Source organism: Opisthocomus hoazin, chromosome 8 (genome assembly GCF_030867145.1).
Source record: "Opisthocomus hoazin isolate bOpiHoa1 chromosome 8, bOpiHoa1.hap1, whole genome shotgun sequence".
Taxonomy (NCBI): Eukaryota; Metazoa; Chordata; class Aves; order Opisthocomiformes; family Opisthocomidae; genus Opisthocomus; species Opisthocomus hoazin.
This window is the reverse complement of record NC_134421.1, coordinates 7,566,736-7,594,378: the sequence shown is the minus strand read 5'-3', so window position 1 is coordinate 7,594,378 and position 27,643 is coordinate 7,566,736. Positions and strand designations below refer to the sequence as shown.

At 40.4% G+C, this 27,643-nt stretch overlaps 1 protein-coding gene across 1 annotated transcript; it reads left to right on the top strand.

Moving 5' to 3' along the window:
• The first annotated feature begins 362 nt into the window (after positions 1-362).
• On the top strand, positions 363-27,643 carry SLC13A4 (solute carrier family 13 member 4). Its single transcript, XM_075428173.1, has 16 exons — positions 363-461; positions 6,438-6,566; positions 9,136-9,272; positions 9,811-9,992; positions 10,867-10,921; positions 12,580-12,619; positions 13,280-13,348; positions 14,850-15,040; positions 16,318-16,437; positions 19,161-19,262; positions 20,385-20,486; positions 21,569-21,666; positions 22,835-22,965; positions 23,783-23,944; positions 25,365-25,502; positions 26,148-27,643. The coding sequence occupies exons 1-16, from the start codon at positions 363-365 to the stop codon at positions 26,283-26,285; spliced, it is 1,893 nt and encodes a 630-aa protein (XP_075284288.1). The 3' UTR covers positions 26,286-27,643.

Genomic DNA, 27,643 nt, shown 5'->3' with positions numbered 1-27,643 from the left:
TCCAAATTATGGGGATAAGAATGCAACACAGCTAGACCTGCGGTTCTGAATTAAAAAGAAAAATTGTCAAAAGAACAGTATGCTTCAACTTGCAAACCTCTGCATGTTACGGTGTGCTAATAATTTTGATGTGCTGGTGAGCCCTACTTAAACTGAATGTCTTTTTAATTGAAAAATCATTAAGGTTTCTTCTCAAAACAACAGAGTGAAGAAAAAACAAATTACGAAAGCTATTTTAGGTGACTGGGTAGCTTCAGGGAAAGCCAAGCACAGGTGAAAGAACGCGTGGAGTGGAAGCTGGAGTATCTGAGGAACCGGAGAAGCAAGCCAAGGAGAAGAAAGTCACCAGAAAGTAGAGGAGTATGGCAATGATGAAAGAGATTCTCCGATCCAGAAATCTCCTGCTCGTTGTTCTCATTCCACTTCTGCTGCTTCCTCTGCCACTTTTATACCCCAGCAGTGTAAGTACATTTTCGTTTTCATTTTCACAAAGCCTCTGAGTGCAGTAGGTAGTCATGCTGGATAAGTCTGCAGCGTGCAGAGCATTGCTCTTAGAAAAATCAAGGACTCTGAAGGACGGGGAAGGTCACCGACAAGTCATCACAGTAAGGACCAGAGCTAGTTTGAGTCATGTCACAAGCAGAGCTGAAGAACCAGATGAAGCTAGCAAAGCGCTGCTTTAAAGCAGAAATATTGTACCTCTTCTTTTTCTACAACAATGCGTGTGTGGAAGGGGGAACAGACAAAACGCATCCGATAAAATGTTCTTTAAGAAGAGGTCTTTAAAAGGATTACTTTTAGTTTTCAATAATAAGTAAGCATGGAGGGACTTTCAATTTAGTGTGGGATTATGGGACAGCAATTCAAGTGAGGCAGGAGCTAAGAGTTAGTGACAGAACTGTAGGACCATATGTCACACCCATTATTCGAAAGAAGGTGTAGGCACCTCTACTGAAACCCTGCAGCTCTGGCAGTGGCTAGTAAATCATGGCTCAGAGACACACACCGCAGTACAAAGGAGGGAATAGTCTGTGCTTAACTCGTAGACCAGGGAAGAGGAGTGAATGCAGAGGCATTCCCGGCACCGCTTTGGAGCGGTGTACCCTTGGCCATGTGGTTAACTGTTTGCTGTGCATGTTGTTGCCATTGTAAACCATAAAGTAACCATGTTTTCCTACCTTATAGAGATGGTGGTGTCTAACTTGCCCAAATTCGCAACGTGTTAAACATTCTGCAGCTGGCGCTTCCGTAGTGCTAGACATAAATCTGGCCAAACGGTGCAGCAATGCCCGCTACCCTGCTAAAGATTAATTCCTCCTTCTGGTACCAGAGGATTTATGTATACTACTGCTTTATCAACTAGAAATGCAAAGGATTAGAAATTGTATAGCAGTTTTCAAATAAAAAACTGTAGTGGGTTTTTTTTGAAAGAAAAACAGGATTCATAGAAAGGAAATGTTCCTGCACCATTGAACTGTATGTTGCACTTCAAATGGGTTTTCCTGCTCTGAACTTCAATGTACATCTCGGCTGTCCTCTTACAGTAGTTTTCCATCTCTTCTCTCCCCCTCGGGAACGAAGGACAGACAACCGCTCTCTTCTTCAGACAACAGCAACGTTTGCCATTTCACAGAGGCTTGTTTTCAAAGAGGGTTTAATGTCCCCCAGTGTCACTGGAAGGGCAGATACTCCCTGACATGCCCATATGGCACAGGAACTGCAGCATGCTCTACATCCCTTGCAAACCTCTCCTAGGAAACACGAGATGCACTGCACTAGAAGCTGTCCCTCCTGTTTGATTGCTACGGGATTCAGAGGCACAGGATGCAATAAGGAAACTCTTTAATAAGTTAGGGAATTGTAAGAGCATAATATGGGTGCTGAAACAGAAGTTCACTGACAGTATTGCTGCAAGAATTGCTATTGCACAGTACAAGCTCCTCTGTGCTATCACTCTGTACCTCATGGTGTTGCTTTACTGCAAAGTGCTATGAAAAGCCATCAGACGGTGTTTTACATCCACTTCATATTTACACGGATGACCACAGATGGTAAAGTATAGCCATGAATCTGACCCAGAGCTGGACAAATGTTTATAAAGCTATTAAGAAAAAACCTACACCGAACAAACTGAGCTGACAATACACTATTCAAGTGGTTTAGTGTAGTATTTACTTGGTTACAACCCATTGACTATGATTACTTCTTAAAACATGAAGATTAAATTTGTCACCTGCTGACTTACTTATATTTTCCTTTATCAGACAATTACATTAGTTTTCTGTCTTTCTAATAGAGATCAGAATTACCAGCTGGTTTACATTTGCAGTTCTGCAGGGAATCAGCTTGCAGCTTCTTTGATGATATCAGCACAACGCTGGAAATGTCGAAGGAGCACTACACTCATAGTGGCAAGGGTGATCAAAGGGAGCACAAGGAATCAGAACTGTTTGCAGATATGGCTTAGGGGAATAATGTCCACAGCTTCTCTTCTATTATTTTGTGACAAGAAGTAGTTGGGTTAAAAATAAACCTGAGAAAATTTGCTTGAATTCTTCTTGCTTTTCCTGAGTTTATATCTGAACTATGAGTTGTACAGCAGGTTTGGGACACGCATAAGTGACTTTCAGGTCATGACACATACAGAAGAAAACATTGGGTGCTTTACAAACTGTGTGGCTTTTTCATTCTGTCCTCGTTTCCCTCACTGTTAATAGTGACATAGGAGCATTTTTTCCTCTTCTTTTTCATCTTTATCCACCTTTCTTCATAAAGCCACCAGCGATACCATAAAGCACGCCACATGGATTCAGTCAGTTGTGGGCAGTGTCTCCTATGACCTCTGATCCTGTGGCCACACTGAACCCAATCAGGGACACGTGGATGTCCCCGGAAAAGTCAGCAAGAGTTGCTATAAGTTGCCAGACCTGCAGCATCATCTACTGTTGACTCCTTGACATACCAAATCAGCAGAATGGACCTTAAAGCACAGAACATGCCCTGAACAGCCAGAAGTGGCATTGGTTGACACCTTTGTTTTTATTTATGCAGGCTGAAGGGGGGGAATTATAATATGATCCAGAGGCTAGACTACCTCTTTGTTGCACAGATTAATCACATGCCTGCATGCAAGATATGCAATGCACATCCTTCAGTAGGCAAATCTCCAATACAGAGTTTATTCTTTTTAATGACTCTGAGATCCTCAGATGTTTCAGTTACAAAATTTTATGGATGACCCTTGTTGTGGATTTTTTAGCCACGGCTTCCTTTCAGCTAATCTCTTCTTTTCCCCTAAGGGACTGACTGAAGATAGGCGGTAGTCCCTCCAACTATCACATGTTTTCCTGTTCCCTGCTCCAAGCCCTGACGTGGGCTTAACAGTAATTTTCAGCTGTACAACAAGAAGTGAGAAGTGTGAAACTGTTAAAATTATACAGCCACTGCTTCCGTCCAGTACTGAGTAGCTCTGGTAACCAATAATTAAATACATAAATTCAGTTCCATTAAATGGGAGAGATTAATATGGTTTCTCCTGGAAATGACTGGTTTAAAGCATGGAGAAAACAAATAAAGCAAGTTGCTAGACAAGCTGATTCAGTTTTTAGTGGAGATTATCAAACTTGGCTTTCCTGATACTTGCTACCCAGCTTTATAACATTTTAAAATGTGCTTTATTTTAGTTTAGTTTAAAAACTGATTACAGCCTAGTATACAGGAAACACAAAGACTCAGTGCCCATCCTAGCCAGGTTTTGAGAGAGATGCAACTTCTCATTGTCCTATTCCATTTCCACTATCAGTCTACTTTCTTGCTAAACACAGAGGAACAATAGAAAATAACAAACTATGCTCAAAGAAATTAAAGAGAAGTATAGTTTTGGAGTGAGAAAATAGTTTTGAATCCAGTTGGGATGAAATTAATTTTATTAATTTTGGCTAAACATATCTATTGGATCTTACTTCTGCACTGCTTTAAAATAAATTCATTAAAAGGCATTTTTCTGCGCAGACAACTGCTGGATGTCATACAGAGCCCATGCAAGCATAATAGTTTGTTAGCAGAAACTAATGAGTTAAAAAATAAAAAATGTGTCAAACAGTCACTAGGGCACAAAAATGACCCTATGCTCTGCTCTCTGTGGAATCTTAACTATGAAGTATAGTGTAGTTAAAGGTGACTGAGAAGCAAGCTGGCTAATGTTTATAATCCAATCCATCAGCTCGGTGACTCTCATCTAAAATAGTTTTGTCTTCCCAGTAGAGACTACTAAAAATCTCTAATAGCTCTCATCTCACTTTTTAAATTATTTCCATTTTTAAGTCAAAATTATTTGTCTGTTTTATTTACTGAGTGATCACCTGAAGTTGTAACAAACTGAACACCAGTCTTTGGAGTTTCAAACAGCATAGCAATTTCATTTTATAAAATGCATGCTTCATAATCCATGAATATTAAAGAAAATCTCATCTATTCTAAACCAACTTTCTCTAGCCTCCCTTATATTTTTTTCTTAGCAGCAATGAAGTTACAGCTGCAATACAACTTTTTATTGTAATGTTTTGCCGAAGGACCTGATCATAGAGGACTAGCAAAACTTGTACTGGAGAGCTTAAAACCTAAACCATTCTTCTATAATAGTTATGGAAGAGAAACAAATATGCACATTTCTGTATGGTTCAGAGTACTTGTCCATGCACAAAGGAATAATCCAGAGCTAAATTTCTCCAGCAGCCTTTCAAATACTCTTTATAGTCTCTAAAGTAATTGGAGTTCATCTGATTCAATGAAATTTTTTTTTCCTAATAACCTTATTGCAATTATTTTGGTGGCCCTGCTTACTTGAATCAGAACTGTTTAATGCTACATTTCTCTGAAATAGGAGTCAGAGCAAGGTCTGGCAGCTAATTTAAACCCAAGCTTTTGAGTTAAGTTTGGCTTCAATTTTTAAGCAAGTAAAGGAAGTGGCACAGAGCAATCTATCTTAACTTTTTCTCTGGGCTGTGTTCTGCCTGTTATTACTGTAAGCTGTACTAAAAAAGAGGAACAGCTGATTGTGGGTGTTTGTTAGGAGTAATGTAAAAAGGACATGCATAAACCTGAATTTGAATACAAGCTAATTATTCATTCCATTGAACCCACATCCTTGCATAGTCTTATTTTAGACTTTACCACCTTGTTCACAAAACTGACTGAAAAAAAATGAAGTGTAACACACTCTCATTGATTAGCACAAGGCTCTGTGGGAATCGCTGTGTGACTTCTTGAAAGCTGCTTAATTTGGGAGTCATCCACTCAGGAAACAAAAGTAGTGAAAATGTATTTTAACACACTCCAACAGCATTCATGAAGAGTGAATTTTCTAAACCATAGCCATTGTGAACTGTGAATCCATATGGCTCAATAAGTTCATACAGAACATCCAGTGAATAATGAAGAACAAGTAGATTTATAGCTGGTGTGAATCAGTACAGACCTATTAGCTTCCACAGAACTGCAAGTTAGACCCAGTATAGGAGCTGGCTTCAAATTCGAGAAAAGGAAAGGAAAAACATTTTCCTGAGGGTAATTTCTGTAATTATTAGCAGGAAATCTCCCCAAGTTTCTAAGCATAACAAACTGAGCCTCAAAAGAACTCCACTGAATGCCATAAATAAAGACATAACTATCTAAAAAAACGGACCAGAAGACTTCTGTGGACTAGCTGTGTTTTCCTGTAAAAATATTCAGCAAACAGCACCTTTCGCCGTCATACACCAGCTCTCCACGAATGCGTGGCTTTCTTTACCAGAACCTTGGACAGCAATAAAATGGTTTAATCAACGTTGTTAACCCATTGCCTCTGAGCCCTTTGGGTCTGTGGTCTTCACCCAAGGGTCTCTAGAAATCACCTGAGAAAATAAAAACAACTGACAAAAAAATGTAGGTTTGCATGCTGATTAAAAAAAACAATCTTTCAGAGCAAAAGACCCACAATGTGGCTTTACACATGCTATGATTTCTCGTCTGATCCTGAAAACTATGGGTTCCTGTTCTTTTTCAATATTGGAGATATAGCCATGTAGAAATACCAGCTCCACAGGCCCAGTCTGAGGAATCATGGTTGAACGTTTGGTAAATATTGAATTATGAAATTCAAACAAATCTGTAATTGCACTCGGAATCATTATTTTGCTGATAAATATGTTTATCCCAATGTTTTACCCTAGCTTGCGTGTAAAATCTTTCATTAGCATCATCTTCTGGAACTGGCCTTTTTGATGGTAGCCTAGATTCAGACCCAAACAGCTGTGCCTTAGGAAGCCCTCATGCAGTCCTTCTTGAGTTTTGTAAGTCCAGGGACCCTCAGTCTGCCGAGTCCTACGAACGCATTCACAAAGGCTTCCACAGCCGGTGGTGCAGCAGTAACGTGTAACCTCCATGTCTTCTCCCTACAGGAAGCCTCCTGTGCCTACGTGCTGATCGTGACGGCTGTGTACTGGGTCTCTGAAGCAGTACCTCTTGGTGCAGCAGCCTTAGTTCCTGCTTTCCTATACCCACTTTTTGGAGTCATGAAGTCCAGTGAGGTCAGACGATTATGCACTTTTTCACCATTTAATCTTCTTGCTCTCAGTTAACTATTTGAATAAAACTAATCTTACTGGACTAGCAAGACTAAGAGGTGCGGGAGAAAGAAGTGTACATCTTGTAATGCATAACTTCGCCCGACCAGCTCTTTCTTCTACTGAAGACAGATAGAGGAATGGCAATATTAGCCAAGAGGGGTGTCCATCCTGTCAGCTACTGCACTGCCAACAATTCCCAAAACCTATTGCATCAAAGGATCCCACTTTTCCCCTCCTCCAAAACCATGTAAACAGCAGTTATGGGGTAAACTGTGAAGTTTCCTTCCAATTATATTTATTATAGATCATGTATAAGGCACGAAGATATATATTGTAATAGCAATTACCATTTACTGTATAAGACTAGATAATTTTCTCATCCAGGTGAACGTCTAGTCCTTTTTCCAAGCCGTAACCTTAGTGCTGTCTTGTAGCCATGAGTTCTAAGGCAAAGGAGTAGCCGTACAAAAAAGTCTCTTTGATCAGTTCTGAATTTGCTTACTTGACTTTTTGGTGAATGCTGTTTTCTTTCATGATATGCCGAGAATTTATTTTATTTCATCTACTGCTTATTTTTTCCCTTTTTTTCCTCTCTCTTTTTTTTGGGGTGAGAGGGCATCACACTTGATTTACAAGGACTAGAAATACAGATAACAACACAGAGGAATATATAGCAACCATAAAGTTGTTGAATTTCTAATACAATCTGGCACCGAGCATGCCCATAAATGGATGGAGTCAAGTATGAACCAAGAGTTTTATGACCTGCCTTATTCATCCCAATGGTATAACAGCTGCATAATATAATCAGGTACATTTCCATACCAAGATGGTTAAATATTTTCAGGATTTTTTTTCCGAACACAAAGTAGTTACGCATCTTCATTACAAAGTTCTGCAGCGTATTGGTGAGGGAAAATTTAAGGGCAGTCTGACAGAAATTCAAAGTAATATCATATTAAATGACAGCTGGACCACTGCAGAGAATGTATTATTTGCTTTAGGAACAGAAATAAACCCCTGTATTTTAAAATACATCTCTCTGATGCTGCTGCAGTATTTCCAGTCTGCTGTTCTGGAGTGCCATAGAAACCCAGAGCTCTTGCCTAGCAGTTTCAGCTACAAATAACACAGAGGCTTAAGGACATGAGCCAGCATGTCTCATATGTGTACATGTGCATTAATAAGAATATTAGTATTCACTTGTTCTTTCAAAATCACTGTGAAAGGAATAAAGGAAAACAACAGATTCTTTGTGCTGCCAGCTTGATGGATTTCTTTCATTCAGTTCAAGATCTTTTTTAACAAGGCAGTGGGAAAATAAAGAAAGTTAATGAGAAAGAAACCAGTGGAAGAAAGCCAAAAAAGTGATATTTAAAAGTTCTGGCACACAACTATGATGGCCAAGCTTATTTAGGTCACCATGAGCTTTACTAAATAAAAAAATCGTTTTGCTGCAGCTTTAACAAAATAACATTAGTGTCATTGCACTTTTACGGAGGAGCATCAGTATAACTGAGGACAATGTAAGAAATACTGCTGCTGCCAATTTCACTTTAAAATGCTGGCGCCTACATTTTGTTAGAGGAACAGTTTTAAACTGAAGAAACTATGTTTTTGGAAAAATATTCCAGCAACAGCTTGGGAAGGATTGCATCAGAAGGAAATGAAAACCTTAGCTAGACTCCAAGCATCTGTTTATAACTTTTATTTTCTCCCATTTTGTTTGCTTTCATGCAAGAGACAGAGAGAGAGAGAACGCTTTGGCTTTCTTCGTTTGTTGTTTTTGCAGCCATTTCACAGAACATCTTCTTGTATCTTCGCAAGCTACACATTCAGGAATGCTGCTTTGGAGGACCATGCATGGTGTCTGAATTTTTTCCTGGGACAGTTGATTTTTTTTGCTCATCCCCTTTAAACTGAAGTTCTCTTTTTTGAAAGCCCTATTTTCCTGATACAATGGAGATGGTTTTCCATTGTGAAAAGTTCTGGCACAGGGTTTGTGGATCATCACAGCAATATCCCAACCTTTCTTTATTGCACGCATGTCCCAGAGGGCTTTCCCTGAAGCTGTAGGTTCTAGGGATGCCACATTTTGCCCAACAGTGGAACAAGACAGAAGAGATACAAATGAGATAGACAAGGACATCTCCAGCATGAAAAAGCAGATGAAGCACATGGATTAGCTGCCTCAGTACAGAGGTTTGGCTGTGGTTGTTTCAGTCTGGCCTAGCTGAATACGATTAACCGCAGGCAGTCAACATCCTGCTTAGAGAAGTAAAATTTCTCTTGATCACTTCAAAGCTGAGAAACCTACTAACAAGTGCATATAGACACTTGTTATTTGTAAACACAACATGAAAGATATCAACAAGAACATTTTGACTTATGAATTCTTCATTTTCTCCAGCTCCCTGTCATTCTTTCTCTAGAGGGAAAAAATCCACAATATGATACTTCTCACTCAGCATGCTCTCTGTGGAGGGTAGTTATGGCTTTTTTAACTATTCCCCCCTTGCCCTTAATGCAGGTGGCTGCTGAGTATTTCAAGAATACAACTTTACTCCTCATGGGTGTGATTTGTGTGGCAGCCTCTGTAGAAAAGTGGAATCTCCACAAGCGAATTGCCCTGCGTATGGTCATGATGGCTGGAGCAAAGCCAGGCATGTGAGTGAACTTTTGGCTTCGGGTTAGTCTAAGGCTGACAGCAGCAGCTCGAAAGAGCAAGTAATAGCTCTGACTTTCCCATCCATGGGCAAAAGCTAGCTTGGTTTGGGGATCTTTTTTCTACCTACCTTTCCTTTCAGAGCTTGAAAGCTTACAAATTTTCTGCCTCCTCCTACTCCTTGGCTTGTTGTCCCTTTGCTTCCTATTTTTTTACTGATACTGATTTTAGTCTCTCTGTTCCTTCTTTGCCTGTTGTTTAGCAAACACAAAAGGATGCTTAAATCCTGGATATGCTGAAAATTGCTGTTTCTCACATCACATGCTGATTTCCACGTGGGGCAGCAGCTGGCTTCCAATGACACATCGTCTTACGACAGTTCTCAGCCCAAGGCAACATATCATCTGCACACAGCACAGTACTTTGGCACCCACAAAAAGACCCCATGTAGTTATCAGTTGACTAACAAAAATGTTAGGCAAGGAGGCTTTTAATATTTCTGAAAGTGCCTCAAGAAGGTTTCCCTGTGTTGTACTCCAGGTTGCTTCTTTGCTTTATGTGTTGCACCACGGTGCTCTCCATGTGGCTTTCCAACACATCCACCACAGCCATGGTGATGCCAATCGTGGAGGCAGTGCTCCAGGAGCTAGTGAATGCTGAGGAGGAGCACGAGGTCATCAGTACTGCAGGCAGCACCATTACTGAAGAAAACGAGCCAATAGGTATTTGTCAATATTGGCCATTCTTTTCTTATTTATCAGTGACCAGACTCGTTGATACACATTATTTAAATTCTGTTCAGGTCAGAGCTGTCTGACTTCTGCTGCCAAAGACACTGGTCTATACTCTTTGTTTTTGTGCTCTGATATTTCTTCCAAAAAATGAAAGAAAGTTTCACAGAATCACAGAATGGTAGGCGTTGGAAGGGACCTCTGTGGGTCATCTAGTCCAACCCCCCTGCCGAAGCAGGGTCACCTACAGTAGGCTGTAGAGGACCTTGTCCAGGCGGGTAAAGATGTGAATTCAAGATGTGACTGGAGTTCAGAAACTATATTGAATTAAGGCATGCACTGGAATTTGTGTGCCATAAACTCTTGGGCCATAGGATTTTACAGGGTTGGAAGGAAACCTCTGAGAAGAAAGTCAAAGTAGTGCAGACGAGGCCCAAAAGTGTGCTCTGTGACAACCCCACGCTTGCTCATTCTACACCTGCCTTTCCAGGCTGCCCAGGCCAGAGTAGGTGCCACACAAAAAAAAATAATTGTAAGAGCTCTAAGGTTTGTTTTGTTTATTCCTTCCCATAAAGAAAGGATTTGGAAAGAAAAGAATCTGCCCTTTCTTTCAATTCACAGATTCCAGGCTGAAAATTATGTCATCTATCCTTGACTATTATATGTAGGTATGATCATCTTTAAATTGCCAGAGACACATGATCAGGACAATATGACACAATAAAATGCTGCTTAAGGGTCACAGAGTACCTGAGAGGGTTTGGGCAAGATTTTGATTGCCGTAGCTTCTTCACATTCAGTGGTGTGACCCAGGAACTCAGCTCAGTCCTTACCCCAAGGGCTGCTTTCTCTTCCTTCATTGCAGGTCTCGGCGAAAAGCACGGCCAACCTTCACTGGAGCTTATCTTCACCAATGAGGAGTAAGAATGAACCCTGTACATCACGACCAGAGATTTGAGCCCTACACAGGTTGCAATGAGATGAACCCAGGAGTAGAGCCAGGAAGGGGAAGCAGAAGCTTACAAGTGAATGTTTTAGACGTGACTGAGAAGGATTGCTTATATGAGAAATGGGATTAATGTAACGGTCTGGATCTCACTAAAGCTTCCCAGGATTCTTTTAGTTTTTAACACCATGGCTATTTTAGAGAGAAAGAAAATGTCTCTCAAGGTTTGAAAGATCTTTCTAAGTCTATGTTTGTGCTGTCCACAGATTTTAATTTCTGTTCCCCTGAAGGAACAGTGATGGAGAGGATCCAAGCACAGCATGGAGTGTCCACAGGACATATCCAGAGGGAAAACACTTACAGAGGATTCCTAACGAAAGCCAGACATGTCAAAACATTCATGAGAGAGATGGGGGGGCAACAAAACAACAACAAAAACCACCCCTCCTCCTCCTCCCCAAAAAAACTGTGAAATGTTTTTTTTAATACAGACAAAGTTCTGAAGAAGTTTGAAATGCTAACAGTTTCAACCAGGTGTCTGTTTGGGGTAAAATCTAGTAAGGTGAAAAGGGCAAATCAAGGAAAGGACTAATTTCTTTGTCAAATTATCAAATTTACCAGAATTTCAGGATACTCAGGAGAATATACTACATCATTGTCCTAAATCTATGTTATAGGCTAAATCCTGAGGATCTGCACATCTTCTTTCAAGGTGTGAGAGTAAATTGCACAATCCCTTGTCAAGCCCTTTCCATTTTGTTCATGATTGATTGCTCAAAATAAAAAAGAAACAAGTTCTTGTTACACCTTTAAAAAATTACTTTAAAACAAAACTTATCATTCAAACAGCACAGGTTGATGACTTCAAGTTAACTTGCAAGATCTAAATAATTTTCTTATTAGCCTGGAGACTAATGGGTTCTCCAATATTCCCTCTGTTGTTACCTCTTTTTATCCCAGCCATATTTCCAGTGTAATACAGAAACAAATTTTCAGCCTGGCATTGTGCCATTAATCCCTTTAAGCCCTATTGAAGAGTATGTTGGGATATTTCATAACAGAACTATTATTAAAATAGTGTCACTTGAAAAAGAGCTTGAAATTTGATGGAAAAAGAAAAGCAGCACATCTTCTGGCATTAAACATGTTTTAAATGCCACAGCAAAAGTTCAGTGGATTGTTTGCGTGGTCCAGATGCCACACAGGACAGATTTTAGTGAAGGCTTTAGTGTGGTACAGGTAGGAGCTCAGAAACAGCATTGGGGAGGTTGGTGGAGGAAGAACTTGAGTAGTACAAGACAGTGGTAGCACTGGATTGCCTGGTGATTCACTCTGGTGTGAATGGAGTCTATTCCTAGAATGGGGTGTATGCTACCTAGAATACATATCTTTTCTTTCATGGAGGTGCAACCCCATTGCTACACAGCTAGACAGAGCTGTGAAATGTAATGACGACTCTTATGTATATGGCCAAGATACCACATATGAGGTACTAATAAACGGTATTCTTCACCATTTCAGTAGGCACTACTTCACCCACAGATGTTGCCCCTCCTACCCATGATGTCTGCCTTTTGAGGGAGCTGGGTGAACAGGCATTTTTAAAGTCTATTTTCCTTTCTTTGTTTTTAGTGCTACTACTACTGACTTCAGCTCCTTGATGCACTCAAAGGTATTGTCATAGGTAGTATCTTCTGAGCTACACTGTCTTCTAATGCATGAAACACCAGAGCAGAGCCCACACAGCTCTGCAACAAACTGCTGTTTCCTTTATTTGAAACAAGTAGGGGTTTTTGGCAGAGAGTACGTATTCTGGAATGCCCTGCTTTGTATTTGGCCTGTCAGCCCAAATCCAGTTGGGGAACATTAGCCCGTAGTGTTTTTGTACTTGTTGCTGGAGAGCCTGAGATCTACTCAGCAAATTAACAACCCCATATGGTTTCTAGCAAGTTCAGATATGATCTTTTATTGTTCAGGTATTGCCAGCTTCTGCAGCTGAGACACCTCAGCACAACCTACATATATCACAAAGCCACAGCCTCTGGCAAGGGATCTGTTAGATTGTCCTACATGGCCGAGAGAGAAGACCTAAACTTACTATAATACTTACTACAATATGAGTTTTAAGATCACTTTAAAATAAAATCAGCTTGCTTTTTTTTTTTTAAATCTTTTTTCTTCCACTGTAAAGTTTACAGCTAAAATTTTAGTGGGCTTTTTTTTGTTTTCAAGAGCCCACGAGCCCTGACCTTTACAAAGCATCATCAGTTCCAATCTAAGTGCCCCTAAGAACAGAAGAAAGGCTAATCCAAAGGCATTTACCTCCCTACAGAGCATGAATGGTGTGCACAACCCTATTGGAACGATGAATTCTAAGAGCAATGGGCAGCACCTGCCTCAGGTAAGGAGATGTTAGACCCGGGGTGGTGAGGGAGAAGACAGACGTGAACATCATCTGCTTCCCACTGTTTCATATTTGTTCCTTGTAAGCTGTGTTACATGCGATTGTTCTCCATCATCTTACAGCATCTGTGGCTTGGCCCTTTGCTAGTTCTTACTCCCAATTAGACGCCCCCAGCGCAGGTATTTTCAGAAGACCCTCCCCCAGCAGCTAGTACAATTCATGTAGCTTTAAATTCAGTAACATGATCACAAGTTTCCCTTCTTATCTGGCTGTTCTACCCAGTTTATTTTTGCAAAGCCTCCTTGGAAAATAGCCCAACTCAAAAATAACAATCCCTGACACACAATATCCTACTCAGAACTAAACCAGCAGCAGGCAGGGACCATTTAACTGTTCAGCCAATTTGTCAGGTAGTCTTAGTACCCACCTCCTTTTTGACTTCCCAAATATCCACCCTCAAAATCCTCTACTACATCAGTCCATTCCCGTATTTCTACTTCTTTTAACTGGATCCAAGAAGTGACTGCTGCTTGGACTACAGTTACGTAGTATCTTAATGGGATAAGCTGATGTCCAGGAAAGATTAGGCAAAAATCAACACGCGAATTTGCATTCACAATTCAAAAGAATTTGAGTGCATGTTTCCATAAAAGGATAATGCGCTGCTCCTGATACCTTATTTCCTTTCATACCCATTTCCCATACACATTCAGTAGTTATTTTATAACAAATATACTCACTTCACTTTTAACCTACAGGGATTTTAGCCAGGGTAGCCTCACAATGATGATGAGCCTACAGCATGACTGATTTTACTACATAAACCCAAATCTAAATTAATAAATCTAACCGATCTATCTGAACCACTTGCTGCCTTTTTCCTGATTCAAAATTACAGCCTTGGGTTGCATGTGAAGTGTCTTAAGTACTGTACCTTTTTTTCCCCACTGCAAGAACTTAATTTACCAACGTGGAGACTTTCCTGTCACTGCTAAGAAAGCTTCTTTTGGAGCAATATTTTCCTGCAGCTTTTGCTTCCATGTTCCCACCGCCCAGCCTTTTTCATGCCAGTTCTGAGACCCCTAGCACTCCACTCCTCACTAGAGGCCCTGAGCCAGTATAAGTGCAAAAAGTCCACCAAGCATTTGTCTGGTGGCTGCTCATAAACCTCAAGGATTATAGATTCCTATGGCATCCTGCCCCTGCAGCCCACAAAGGCTTTCAGTATCCCGCTGAGATTCCAGTCAGAACTGGATCCAGCCCAAACCACAGACAGAAGTCTGATTACTGCTTGTCCTACATTTCTGCCACAGATCAGGCAATTTCAGGCCCCTGGACAGGTTCCTAGTTCTGATTCCAGTTAATCCCTGTGAAGAAAAACCTGCCCCCTCTTACGCAAACCAGTTGTTTCTCTGCGACCAGTATCACCATGGCATTAGAGCAAGCTGGGCTGCTGTTCTGATTACCTGCTGTCTTTGGTGAATGTATCCCCTCACAGGCTCAGATACTGGTCCTGCCTCCTACGCCCTCAGAACTGGGCCTGAGCGCTAAGTACCGGTATCAGACCAGACACGACCACATGGTCTGTAAATGCCTCTCACTGAGTATCTCCTATGCGGCAACCATTGGAGGACTGACAACCATCATGGGAACCTCCACTAGCCTCATATTCTTAGAGCACTTCAACAAGTAAGTGATATCGCAGTTGTGTGAGAATGGTGGTTGGGTCATTATCATCTCTGTGGCTTTCCCCATGGGTTATTACTACCCCAAGGAACCCTTGCAAGACAGCGTCTCTGAAGGCAATTTTTTTTCCTCCTCTACTCTAATGTTATTACCTATGGTTAACGGTTGAAAGGGGGAGCTTAAGTGAGTAGATATCCATGTCTTTCTCCCATGCAAAATAAAAATGCCTCAGCATGTGGTAACATTTAAGTTTCTTTAGAAACTTCTTTTGATTTTACAAACTAATTATCATGAAGGCAGCAGGCACCTTGGAAAAGTAAACAATAAACCCATGAAAATATAGCAAAAAAGACAAAGAAATACAAAAGAAGAAATGTCATGAAATCAGCTTCAAGTTCCTCTGTGGGTTCTTATAAAGCAAGTTCTTATGGTGAACCTAGAGGCATCCTGGGCTGCTCAATATATGGTGCAAAAATAAATAAACTCAGAAATGTGGCCTTACACCTTTGCTTCAGAGAAGATAAGAAGCAGCGCTCTGGTCAGCGAAGCATTTCCTTTGTTGTATATGTCCAGGGCTCTTGAAGACATGAATGTTACCTCTGTCAGGAGACTGGTGGTACTTCTTCTCACGCACAGATATGCGTCCAAGCTCAAACCTGATTCTGATTACGTACTGCTGCCACTACTGCCATGGTATCCTTCATTTCAGTCTCTGAAATGGTGGTAGCAAAGAAAACTAATTTTGGGAGCCATGCTCAACCCAAGGATTTGGATTTTACAGAATTTCCAGAGATCTTGCTGTTATGACAGTTTCATCAAATGCACCTATCAGGCATCTTTGTCAGGGCCCAGCAGACTGTAGTCATTATTTGTGTGGGCCACAGTAGGACATACGAAGACATTCTGGGTGAAATAATTCTTAAGTCTGCCAACACTAAAAGAGCTTTAACAAAAACCACAGGTAGGGCCAGAATTTCACTCTGGATAACTGTAAGGGTTTCTGAAGCTGGCTAGACAATCCAGGCCATCTGGTCTTAAAGGTGTGAAGTGCTACATGGGTCATCTGTTGGTCAGGTGTGGCCAATGATGGACACTCTTTGGCAATTGGTTTCACCAGGCACATGTAATGCAGCTGTTGGAAATACATACTGATGCAATTCTTCTATCATGCCATGCATAACAAATATACATACATATGTTTGCATGTGCATCTATGCGCATCGGAGGTACCTGTACTTTTACTGTTCTAACTTCTCGTACATCCTTTTTATCCTTTACAGCCACTACCCAAATGCTGAAGTGGTGAATTTTGGAACGTGGTTTTTGTTCAGTTTCCCCATCTCCCTCATCATGTTGGTCCTGACTTGGCTCTGGATGCATTGGCTGTTCTTGGGTTGCAAGTGAGTGCAGGTTGTTCAAGACATGTGGATTAAGAAAGCAGAGCATCTGTGGCTCCTCTAGAACACGTCTCATAAAGATGTTTCTAGTTGCAAATGACAAAAACTAAGGCACAACTTCCTTCTTGTGTTGCTGATGGAAATCCTTATTATGCGTTCAGCTGTTTTTTTGACTCATGACCACGAGGATCCCCTTGTGGACCAAAAATACTGTTAAAAGTCCTTTTGGGAAAGTACACCTTAAAAGATGGATAGAAAAATAACTGCAGGTGAACAAGTTACTGTTACAAGTTATCTGCCCTCAGCTCAATGAAATTAATGTAAGACCAGTTAAAATTAAAGGTAAACAGACTCCACATATATTTCTTCTTAAAGTGGAGAAGACTCACAGCCTAAGAGACAAGTACCTTTTGAGACCAGTAAGTCCCTTAGCCCCAAAATAAGAACAAGGCTCAGTCTCCTAGTTCATTTGTACAACGTATTCTCTTTGCAGAGACACTCAGCAAAGTTAATTGACTAAATGTGTGCATTAGTTAATCTAATTAGGTAATCTACATTAAATTGTGCTGCAGACACATTTACTCAGAATTAAAGCAGCCTTGATTTGATTTAGTTTGCTCTTAAAAGTAAGCTGAACTGACATCCCTAATTCATTTCACCTAAGACAATGAATAAACTGATAATGACTTCTGTTTGCTGTTGACCTTGACTAGATCTGAAGAGGTAACCTAGAGGTGAATAACCCCATGTCCTTCCCTCAGTCTCCTGAGCCTTGTACTTCCCAATTAAAAGGCTAAAATAAGTCCTTTTTTACTTTTAATCTTGAAACGGGCCCTAACATGACCCTCAATTACTTTCTTTTCTTTAAAATTAATATAATTGAAATTCCACATTGCATCCAAGGCCTCATGCTGATTAATGTTGTTCTAAACACCAGAGACTGAAGCATTATCGACTTCTTGAGAAGTATTGGCTGATTCCAAGCCTCCTTAATCTCTGACTCCTGTTTACTGCAGTTCATTAAAGAACATATTATGTTAGGAGCTTGGCTATAATACTCTGCCTTCACATCCTCCTAAGCCTACAAACACTTATAACATGTTGAAACAGCTGCCGAATGCCTGTGCCCAAATGTGTACTGAGTTCCCATAAGGTTCCTGCTCTTTTCCTAGGAAGACCAGGGTCATCAACCTGCTCTTGCTTAGCGCAGTTGGAACAACATGTCAGACTTGCTTTTTAGTTTCTAGACTAAAAGGCAAAGGATAATAGACCCACCAAACCATTTTTTTCCAGCAAAGCAGAGCGAAGGGCAGAATCATTACTATGAAACTGGCCATTATAAAGCACATTGCTCTTCTCTTCCAGTAGGTGCATTACTGCTGGTGGATTTTACTGGACTCTAACAGCAAGGTTTGCAAGGAAATTTAAATACTTACAGGCGCAGGGCAGTGCTAAAGTGCACCAAAACCAAGTGCCACATAGGTGCCCATTTATAAGTGAAATGAAAAGCCTGTATTTTGAGCTACGCAAATTCCTTTGAGAATCTGGCCACAACTAGATACACGGAGGGAGACTGTAGTCCATGGTCTGGTCAGTGCTATGGCATGCATCTCTAGTAGGGTACCAAAGGAGATCTTAAAATAATAAGAACTATAAAAGCAGGGCATTGTGCTCCCATGGTACTTCAGCCAGTGACGTCCCTGCTGCTGTAGCCTATTTTAGGCTGGCTTAGCTGCAGAGGTTTCTCAACCTATCCCACACATGTCTGTGGGATAGAGCATACAGCCGGAGCAGAAAAGCAGAGGTCTGTGACTCAAAGCACAGAAAAGTAACATTACTGGAAAGAAGAAAAGGAAAAGGTTAAAGTGAGCTTGCAAATATCTTAATTTTCAGGCTTTGTTACAGTATGAAGGCAATCTGAATAAATGAAGGGTTTCACCTAATTTTCATACAAATGTACAGCAGGTTTAAATACATTCAGCTACGAAATGTGCTCGTCCTTGTGTTTCCCTGGCAGAAGTACAGGCACTTTTCACCAGGACAAAACGCTAGGCTGATTGCCATGGCCTCTGTGGCAGATACAATTTGGTGCTACACTGCTTGTGTCTGGTTTAGAAACAGCTAGTGCTAGTCGAGGCAGACAGGTCCTGAAAGGTACTGGGTCCCTCAGCACAGCTTGCTCCTTTTACTTCCAGTGAATCTGGAATATTCCAGCCAAACCTGGGCTCAAAAGCCAGACCAGGCCCCATATATGTTGGATACCCCAATCCAACTGGAAAGCATACAATTCCCCCATTAAAAAATCTCTTGGTAGCTGGCCTCTGTCACAGTCGTTCCATGTGATGACAGAAATTAGCCATAGCCTTTCGAGGTTGCTGGCACCAGAGAAATCTGGCCACTGCCACCTGTCTGAGGAAGCCTACAGAAAGGGAGCCCAGCCGCAGCTCGGGATGGCTCAGTGATACCAGTCAGAATTAATCGGAGCACCCTGGGGAGCTTCCTACTCAGTCTAGGATTGATTCGCAGAAGATCTGGAAACCAGACTACACAATGATCACAGGTAATAATTTCCTTTCCCATTGCCATCAGGCCTTGCCCCTGTCACATCTTCTCCCAGCAGCCTCTGGTAACTGGAATTTTCAGTTTGTTTCATTGCCGTTATTTTTTATGACTTTTTTTTTTCCACTCAATGCCCTTGTCTAATTTTACTGTGCTATCTACCTCAGTTTTAAAGAGACCTGTTCTGTGAGCAAGAAGAGGAAGACCAAACGGGAAGAAATGTCAGAGAGAAGAATTCAAGAAGAATATAAAAAACTGGGAAATGTTAGGTAAAGCAGACCTGCCTTCCACAGACATTTGCCTCTCTGGGCAGGACCATCCTTTCATGTTGCCCTCCATGTTGCCTTTGGCTCATGTAGATTCTTCTTACTCTGTTAGCTCTTTCTCCTCCTTTACAGGATAGGAACAGAACTAAATGCAAAAATGAACTAAAATCAAAGACTTTGTTACAAGCATGCATTTATTTACTCATTTATTTATTTCTGAAGAAAACGGAAATATTCAGGTTTCCAAAGGTCATCTGAGTCAAGGTTTGTCTCTACCTTTGAATCAAACCATTCCAGGACACCCCTCCCCAATTCAGGCGAATACTTCTTTTGGTGGCTAGAAATTCCCTGTTGGCAAAGGCTTTGCAGCAATGTCCACTGTCACAAGATGTCCAGCCCTCTCAGTTGCCCATCATCTTTATCTATGGTGACAAAAAATCTCTCTTCAAAAGATTATTTTGCAAGATTTTCATTTTTCAGAAGTGATGACATGGCAGAAAATCCCTTCTTCCCAACACATTTTTGTGTTGTTCAGCTGAAATTTTGACAGATCAGCTTGCTGAATATGATCAGCTCTGAATCTAAACTGTTGTTCAGATTGTGCCTAAATAAGAAACCATACTTAATTTAAATCTATCCTAAATTAAAACTCAGTATCCTCAAGTCACCTTTAATCTTATATTCATTCCATGCGCTTAAAATATTTGTGCTAATCCACATTGTCATTTGCTCTTACACTTTCTACACTTTTAAAAACTGCAATAGAAAGTGTTTATAGTGGAATAGTAACATGAGCTTTACCTTGTTACCACACTTCATCAGATAATAATGCAAATACAAAGCAAGCATTTATAAATATTTTCCTTCAGGTCTTGCTCATGAATGACTGAATTGCAAACACAGATGGATATTTTTAGCCTATTTTTTACTAGGTTCGGATGGTTCCCAGCTGGGGGCCAAATGTAGAATTCTTTAATTCAAACTAATCTTCCTTTCTATTTTCCGTAGGTTTCTTACTCTTATTGTTGGAACCAATTTCTACTTTATTTCTTCTGGAATTTGCTCTCATGTTTTCAGACAGACCTTGGATTGAATTCTCACTTTTTTCTTTGTTTTTATTGCTAGCTATCCTGAGATGGTGACTGGATTTTTCTTCATTCTGATGACCTTGCTTTGGTTTACTCGTGAGCCCGGCTTTGTACCAGGATGGTCATCTTTTTTTGAGAAGTAAGTGAAATTCCCTAAACAACTGCAGAGGAATATGCCCTTGCATTTTCTGACTTTCTGCAATAATTTTTGGCCATAAAACATCATCAGCCACTTTTAACAAGGTAATGAAAAATGAAGTCTTTGTTCAAAAATTAGGATTTTTGCTTTTATACTACATCTGTTCACAGGGAAGCAAATTGTATTCTTTCTCAGTAAACAGAGTGAATAAACTAGAGGAAGTAAAATGTATTTCAAATGTAAAAAAATAGGAGGGTTAGATTCTGAAGCTAAGACATTTTAGTGCATTCATAGAGAAGCTATCACTGGAATAGATTGCAACGATAATTCAAATTAAAATTATTTTTTTCAATTTTATTTTGAAAGAATAATGTTTGGCAAAAAGTGTATTTTTGTGAAGATAGATGTTATCAAGAAAATCTCTATTTCCATTAAATATTACATAGAATGATGACTGAAGCAAATAATTTTTCTTTTATTTTCAAAAATGTTGAAACAAATTAGGTTAAAAGTAACTATAACACAAAATGCATATCGAAGAATAAGTGATTTGAACTTAAATTTTCTTTAAGTTTCTGCTGCATAAAATTATTTCATTTTTTCATGCTAATTTTCACAGAAAAACAATTTCTAATATTGGGATTTCCTGAGGATCTCTGGAGTTCGGCACACCTCAAAATACTTTTTCAGATTGAGTTTTAAACATTTAATTTAAAATCAATCTACAGTTCATTTCTAAAGGATCAGCTGAGTCTGGCTTTCCCCAGAATGTGTTTAATGTTTATTGCTTCTAGTAAACACACTATTTTTCTGTACCTCTGAGTCAATAGATTTGTAAACCAAAAGGGATTTCTTTTTTTACTGGCATGTTAAAAATTGTTGAGCAGCGATTGAAGTTGGCTAATGGGTCAGTTTAATAAATGGGAAAAAAATCAAATCTGTATACTTGATCTGCAGACATATTTTTCTAGTGGATTCAGATGTGGAAATACAACTTCACCAATGTGCTTGGAGCCATGTACCTTGCTTGGAAACATTCCTGTTGGTGTGTTTTTATGATAACCCCACTGTTCCTTTCCTAGGAAAGGTTACCGGACTGATGCCACTGTCTCTGTATTTCTCGGGTTTCTCCTTTTCCTCATTCCAGCAAAAAAGCCAAGTTTTGGAAAAAGGGAAAGAGGTAAGCAGGATGCAGCAAGAAAGAGATCTGGCACATTTTCCAGTGCCTTTAATGATATCATTCTGTTCTCTGTAACACTTTCCAAGAAGAGATTTTTATTGTGGAAGGTGAGGGTTCAGTTTCTGCTCTGACACCAGCCCTTCCTACATCAACCCCCTACTTTTTTTGTTGCGTTAATTCATGTTGTCTTGTCCAGCAGATTGCAAACAGATCTCGTATCTGAGGCCACCATCTTTTCTGTGTTTACAGAGCTATCAAAATTTAGGACTGAGTTTTAGGAAAGGTTGAGATGGAATGGCATATAGAGAACTATAACGCAGATGTTTGCAAAACTGGCTGAAGATAAGCTCTAGTAAATGATTTGGTGATCACTTATACAGCAGAAATCATTGATAATGTCATCAAGTAAACATAAAAGAGGTCAGTAAATGTCAGACAAAGTTCCAATTTTGAGCAATGCTTCTCTCACAGTCTTCTTGATAATAATAATGATTGATTTTTCACATTCCCATTTGGGGAGCCTTCAGAGGTATTGATCAGGTTGCTGTGCCACACTTTCAGCCCTCACTTATGACAATAGAATTGCCTGCATAGAGTCTTTATGTAGAGATTACAGATGTATATAGATATAGGGGTCTTTCATACTAGTATATATGCAGCATTTAGGAAAAATGACACTCTCTAACTCCTACTTCAAGAAAATACTCAGGCATCCAAAAAAATAATATCCTCAGATAAAACCTAGGGACATAAATGCACTTTATCAAGCTTCATGGTTTACTGGAGAGAGAAAATACCCTTCTTTCAGAAAATAATCCCATTGTAACTCCATTTTTGTAGCCTACAGATAATTTGCACATGCATATACACAACGGAACACACAATCCCTCAGAAAGCCATAGAAGAAAACACAGGGGTCTGTAACTATTCACATCAAGAGAGCAGCCAAGGGGAAGTCAGCACATTTGGGATTAACATGCTGCATTTTCTGAGGCCAAGCTAACCAGAGAAATAGGCTAAATGTCTCTTCTTCACCTCTCTCACAGCTAGTTCTCAAGATAATTCCCATGGATATTACTTTATTCCTACTAGTGTGAAAAAAGTGAAGATCTTTGCACAAAGGCCAGTGCAACACTGGGCACACACTTGCTTTATTTTGATATAGGAGATGATGGCGAAAAGTCAACAGAAATTACCAGACCAGATCCCATCATTACCTGGAAGGACTTCCAGAAGACCATGCCCTGGGAGATTGTAGTGTTGGTTGGAGGGGGTTATGCCTTAGCAGCTGGATGCAAGGTACTTATTTAAATTTTATCCTCCTTCCTAAAACAACTATAAATCTGGACTTCTATCAATTTGCATGCTCTCCGGTTTGGAATTACAATGTGGATACTTCCAAGTTTGCATGTAACCTAGCCCTTACTCCCTACGGTCAATGGAGAGCTATCTAGCTAACAAGATGATGGTCAGGGCTCAAGTCAATTCTGTAAGCATAGGCATCTACTGCCATTTCAGATGCTTTAGAATATCCAGTTATTCTGGCAAGGCTGGCAGACATGACACAGGATCTGAGAGAGACCTCACGCTTTCTCAATTAGCAGCTAACCAGACAGAGGGGGAACATCTCAGCTGCCACTGGATGCTCCTTTTCAGGCAACTGGGTTGATGGGACAAATCATGCTCTAGGCTCTACCCACTACTATACATTCAATGTACTTTGTGACTACACATCCAGCTCTCCTATAGATTCCTACATGTAGACAAATAAATTTGTGTATTATAACTTCAAAATGAATTCTACCCAGACTGTGCAATCCTTCAGCACCAATTTGCAACACTCCAGCTCACATGCTGATGTAAAAGGGAAGATCGGCCTTGGTGACTATTCATGTCATTAACTGCCAAATGTATTTCTTTGTTACTATGGACCACTACATATTAGGCTCTGCAGTGAAATCCAGCTTACTGAACAAAAGAAAATGCAGAAAGCATCGACCTAAACTTTGTTTATTTGCTGGTGGGATTCTCTGACGCAAACTGCCCCAAAGAGAAGAATCTGTTTTACAAACATACCAAGTATTTAGTCATTCTTCTACTTCTGTCCTTTCCCCAGACCTCTGGCCTCTCTACATGGATTGGACGCCAAATGCTCTCCCTCAGCAGCCTTCCCTACTGGGCTGTAACTCTGCTGGCCTGCATTTTGGTGTCCCTGGTAACAGAGTTTGTTAGCAATCCAGCAACAATAACCATCTTTCTGCCTATTTTATGCAGCATGGTGAGTAAAAACAATGACATTTTTAGTCTGTTGTTTCCTGATATGCTTGTGGGAATGTTTCAGGATGTCAAGGTACTGGCACTCAGATCACATGAAACCCAGCCTCAGCTCCCAAGCTACTGTTCTGCAGTCTCGGGTTTAGGAAAATTTATAAACTTGGGCAGCCAAAAGCCTATTTTAACATCAATAAATGTATTCAATACCTCTCAGAAAAAGTAAAAACATAGCTCCTGTGCTGAGGGATGCACAGTCTAAGCTAGCAGTCACCCTCTCACTACTTGTAAGAAAAGACTGTAAGCAGTGAATTTTCTAACAGACTAAAATGTGCTCAAGGGGGTGATATGGTAAGCATGCCACCATCCAACATGGAAAGCAGAGATGTTTGTAAGGGATGAAAAAAAACAAAAGACTGGTGACCGAGGCAGAGGAAAGAGATACAAATTTCATTCTACATTGGAATAGCAGTTACAGAAAACTGTCTTATTTCCTTTCTTTTAAGTAATATGAAACTTTTCTTACCAAGAATGCAGGTCATTAATCAAGTTTCCCTATTCTAATAATTTTATGGGATTGTCCCAAAATACGTTATGAGAACAGTTCCGAGGCAATATGAAGATACGGTCAGATGAAAATAAGTAATTATGTTTGTACGGTTTGTGAGTTCAAATATACCTGTTCTCCATGCAGAAAGAGAAATTTTGAGCAGTAATCTACTTGTAGTAGTCTGAACCGCCATCTTCAGGCAGTCGCTCTTTTTTAACTGTAAAAGTAACCTGGAGACACTTCCCTCTCCAAAATGAAGTTAGCCTTGTGAATACCCTTCCCTTGCCTTCTCACATAAAACTAGGCCATAGCAATGTAAATGAAAATACAAAATTTCACCACTACTGAAGGCTACAGTGGAAGAACAATTCTCTAAACCACTGTAAAGAATATTGCATTATCACTGCCTTCTTGCCATGCCAGTTTGGACCACAACTAGTTTTCTTAACCACCATTCAGGAGGAATTTACATAAGGGTCTCAACTGAAAGAAGTGACTTCTTCACATCAACCTGTTGTGACTTTTCTTGGATGAAGACTGAAGTGGTAGTCAGTGTTAAGACCCAGAAGACACAACACAGAATGACACAGAGAACAAGTGGGAGAAAGAGTAAAGGTGGCCTAATAGTAGCAATCTCCACCCTCCCTCAGTGTGAAATGTCTCAAGAGAAATGCCTGGAGCATGACCAGCTCCAATTTATAGCAGTACTCTAAAAAAAACCAAGCCAAAAAGACTTCCATGCTTAAGTTTAGACACTCGGGAGGTGAGATTCACAGAATCTTATCTTCACATAAAGCAGAGAGGGTCTTTTCATCCTAATTGTGAGCAGTGGCATTTATTGATTAAGTAAAACACCTCTCTCCCTCTCTCCTTCCAGTCAGAAACCCTGCTTATCAACCCTTTATACACCCTGATTCCTGTCACCATGTGTATCTCCTTTGCGGTGATGCTGCCAGTGGGTAATCCTCCTAATGCCATTGTCTTCAGTTATGGGCACTGCCAGATTAAAGATATGGTGAGTCTTGACATCGGGCATATCCTCCCATGCTTCATGCAACTTCAACACCTTGTGCCCACATTCAGCAGCCAATAACAATAATGATGATATTGCTGCTAATATAAAGTCGTATTGATCTGCACTGCTGTTTCGCAACAAAGATGTCAGGTTAAGAACATCCACACATCTGCTGCAGGATACGCACATTTCTCATCTATTTTTTATGAATGTAGTGGTCTAAAGAGGTATGAAAGAACAGGAGTACACAATCCTTGGCATCAACTGTTACGACAAGCACAGGAGAGCATGAAAAATTAGATTTATCACATAGCTCCACAGTAAGTCATGTAGTTCTCACCTTGCTATGTGTGGTACAGCACCCCATTCTGATTATTTGATTGAGAGGTTCAAGTGACAAACTGAGCAGTTTTCCAATGAGCTGCATCAACCTCTGACTATCACTCCCGAATACTCCCCCATCGTGTAGTCCAATACATAACACTCCTTGTGCCTTTTTGGCTCTAGAAATCAGTATGCATAATTTACCACTATATATACGTCAATATACATACAGACACACACCCTACTGCCTTCTTTTTTCCATGTTAACTGTTTTTGATCAAGTTGTCATTGATTGTGGTCTGATGCATTTTGCTTTTGTAGGTGAAAGCTGGCCTGGGCGTAAACCTGATTGGCCTGGTTGTTGTCATGGTGGCAATCAACACTTGGGGAATTAGACTCTTCCAGCTGAATACTTTTCCAGAATGGGCAGCAGTTGGCAACATCACTAGCCAGACATAACCTCCAATGAAAAAAAAAAAGAATAAAAGAAAAAAGTGCAAGACCAAAGCAAGTTGGGACAAAATATTAAACCTACATTGCACATATGAATGAGAAAATTTGTTTATACATAGAACAAGGATCCACAGCAAAACCACGAAGAAAACCCACAGGGAGGTCTTCTGCAGAAGGTTTTCAGTTCTGAAAATCAGTGTGAGTTAAAAGGAGAGATCAGCTTCGCTCTATTGCTGTTTTCCCTGTGACACTGGAACTCTGAAAAAAACTTCTCCTCCAAATTCTCTGGCTATGGCCTTTTCATGCCCTGGAACAATTATGTAGGTTTTGTAAAACAGGGGATATAGGATTCCAATGACAGAAGACAGGTATACACACACACTGGTGTACTCAGTGGTAGGATATTCAGTCCCACCATGGACTCCAAAAGTGAAGGAAGGGTGAGTCTTCTTTCCAAACCCAGAATTTTATAAGTCTACTTCTTTAAAGGAAAATTATTATTATTCTTTTGTGGTGACTCATCACTGTGTCGGAAAAAAACACTTTGCCACCTAAGCCATAAGGCCTGGAAAGAAATACAGCTGCCACCTAACAGCTACAGCACTTCAAAGGGATAACAGAAACCACCGAACAGGTACAAAGCAGAAGTCTCCTGGGAAGCAGAATGGTTTATTTTCCCCACAGCACTAATATAAAGTTTCCAATATTGCAGTACTTGCAATCTCTGCTTTGGAAGAAAGACCTTCAGAAACAGATAGAAAGTTTTGTTCGTTACCTTCTTTCCTTATCATTGTATTGCAGTGGGAGCTTTTTCAGCAGGGAAAGCTGTGACCAGCAAAACTTTACCAGGCCAACATGTCCATTGCTCTCCTCTCTCTTTGGCTGCTGCTTAGATACGCAGTTACAATGCCCCTGACAGAGAAAGTACAATCTCATACAAGCTGGCACTCAGTGCTGCTCCATGAGTAAGAAGGGAGAGGGCTGAAGCGGAGCGGTGCTGGTGTATCTCCTCATCGTGCGCGTTCACTTGACCATCACGCCCACCTGCTCTCTAGCAGCCCAGAGAACAGGAACTTCAAGTGTAGGAAACCGTGACATAGAGCAGATAACTACCAAACCAAGAGGTCAATCTCTCTATCACCTGCAAAGTGAATGCCCTGCTTTTCTGACTGGATCCCTGTGTCACTCAGTAAACCTTCTTGTATTATGTCCTGTTTTTAATCATTTCATTAATGTCAACGCATTTAAGCTGTATATTAGGATGACTGGATCTCATGTAATCACACTCTTTATATATACTTTTATGAATTTTTATGCTTTCCACTTATAACCTAGGCTCTCTAGCTGTTAGTGTGAATGTCTAT

What these genes read in the sequence shown, in the direction of transcription:
- SLC13A4 (XM_075428173.1), top strand. Translation starts at nt 363, where the DNA reads ATGGCAATGATGAAAGAGATTCTCCGATCCAGAAATCTCCTGCTCGTT. An exon ending in GCTGGAGCAAAGCCAGGCAT is followed by an intron (nt 9,273 to 9,810) that starts GTGAGTGAACTT and finishes GTTGTACTCCAG; the next exon opens with GTTGCTTCTTTGCTTTATGT. An exon ending in TTCTTAGAGCACTTCAACAA is followed by an intron (nt 15,041 to 16,317) that starts GTAAGTGATATC and finishes TATCCTTTACAG; the next exon opens with CCACTACCCAAATGCTGAAG.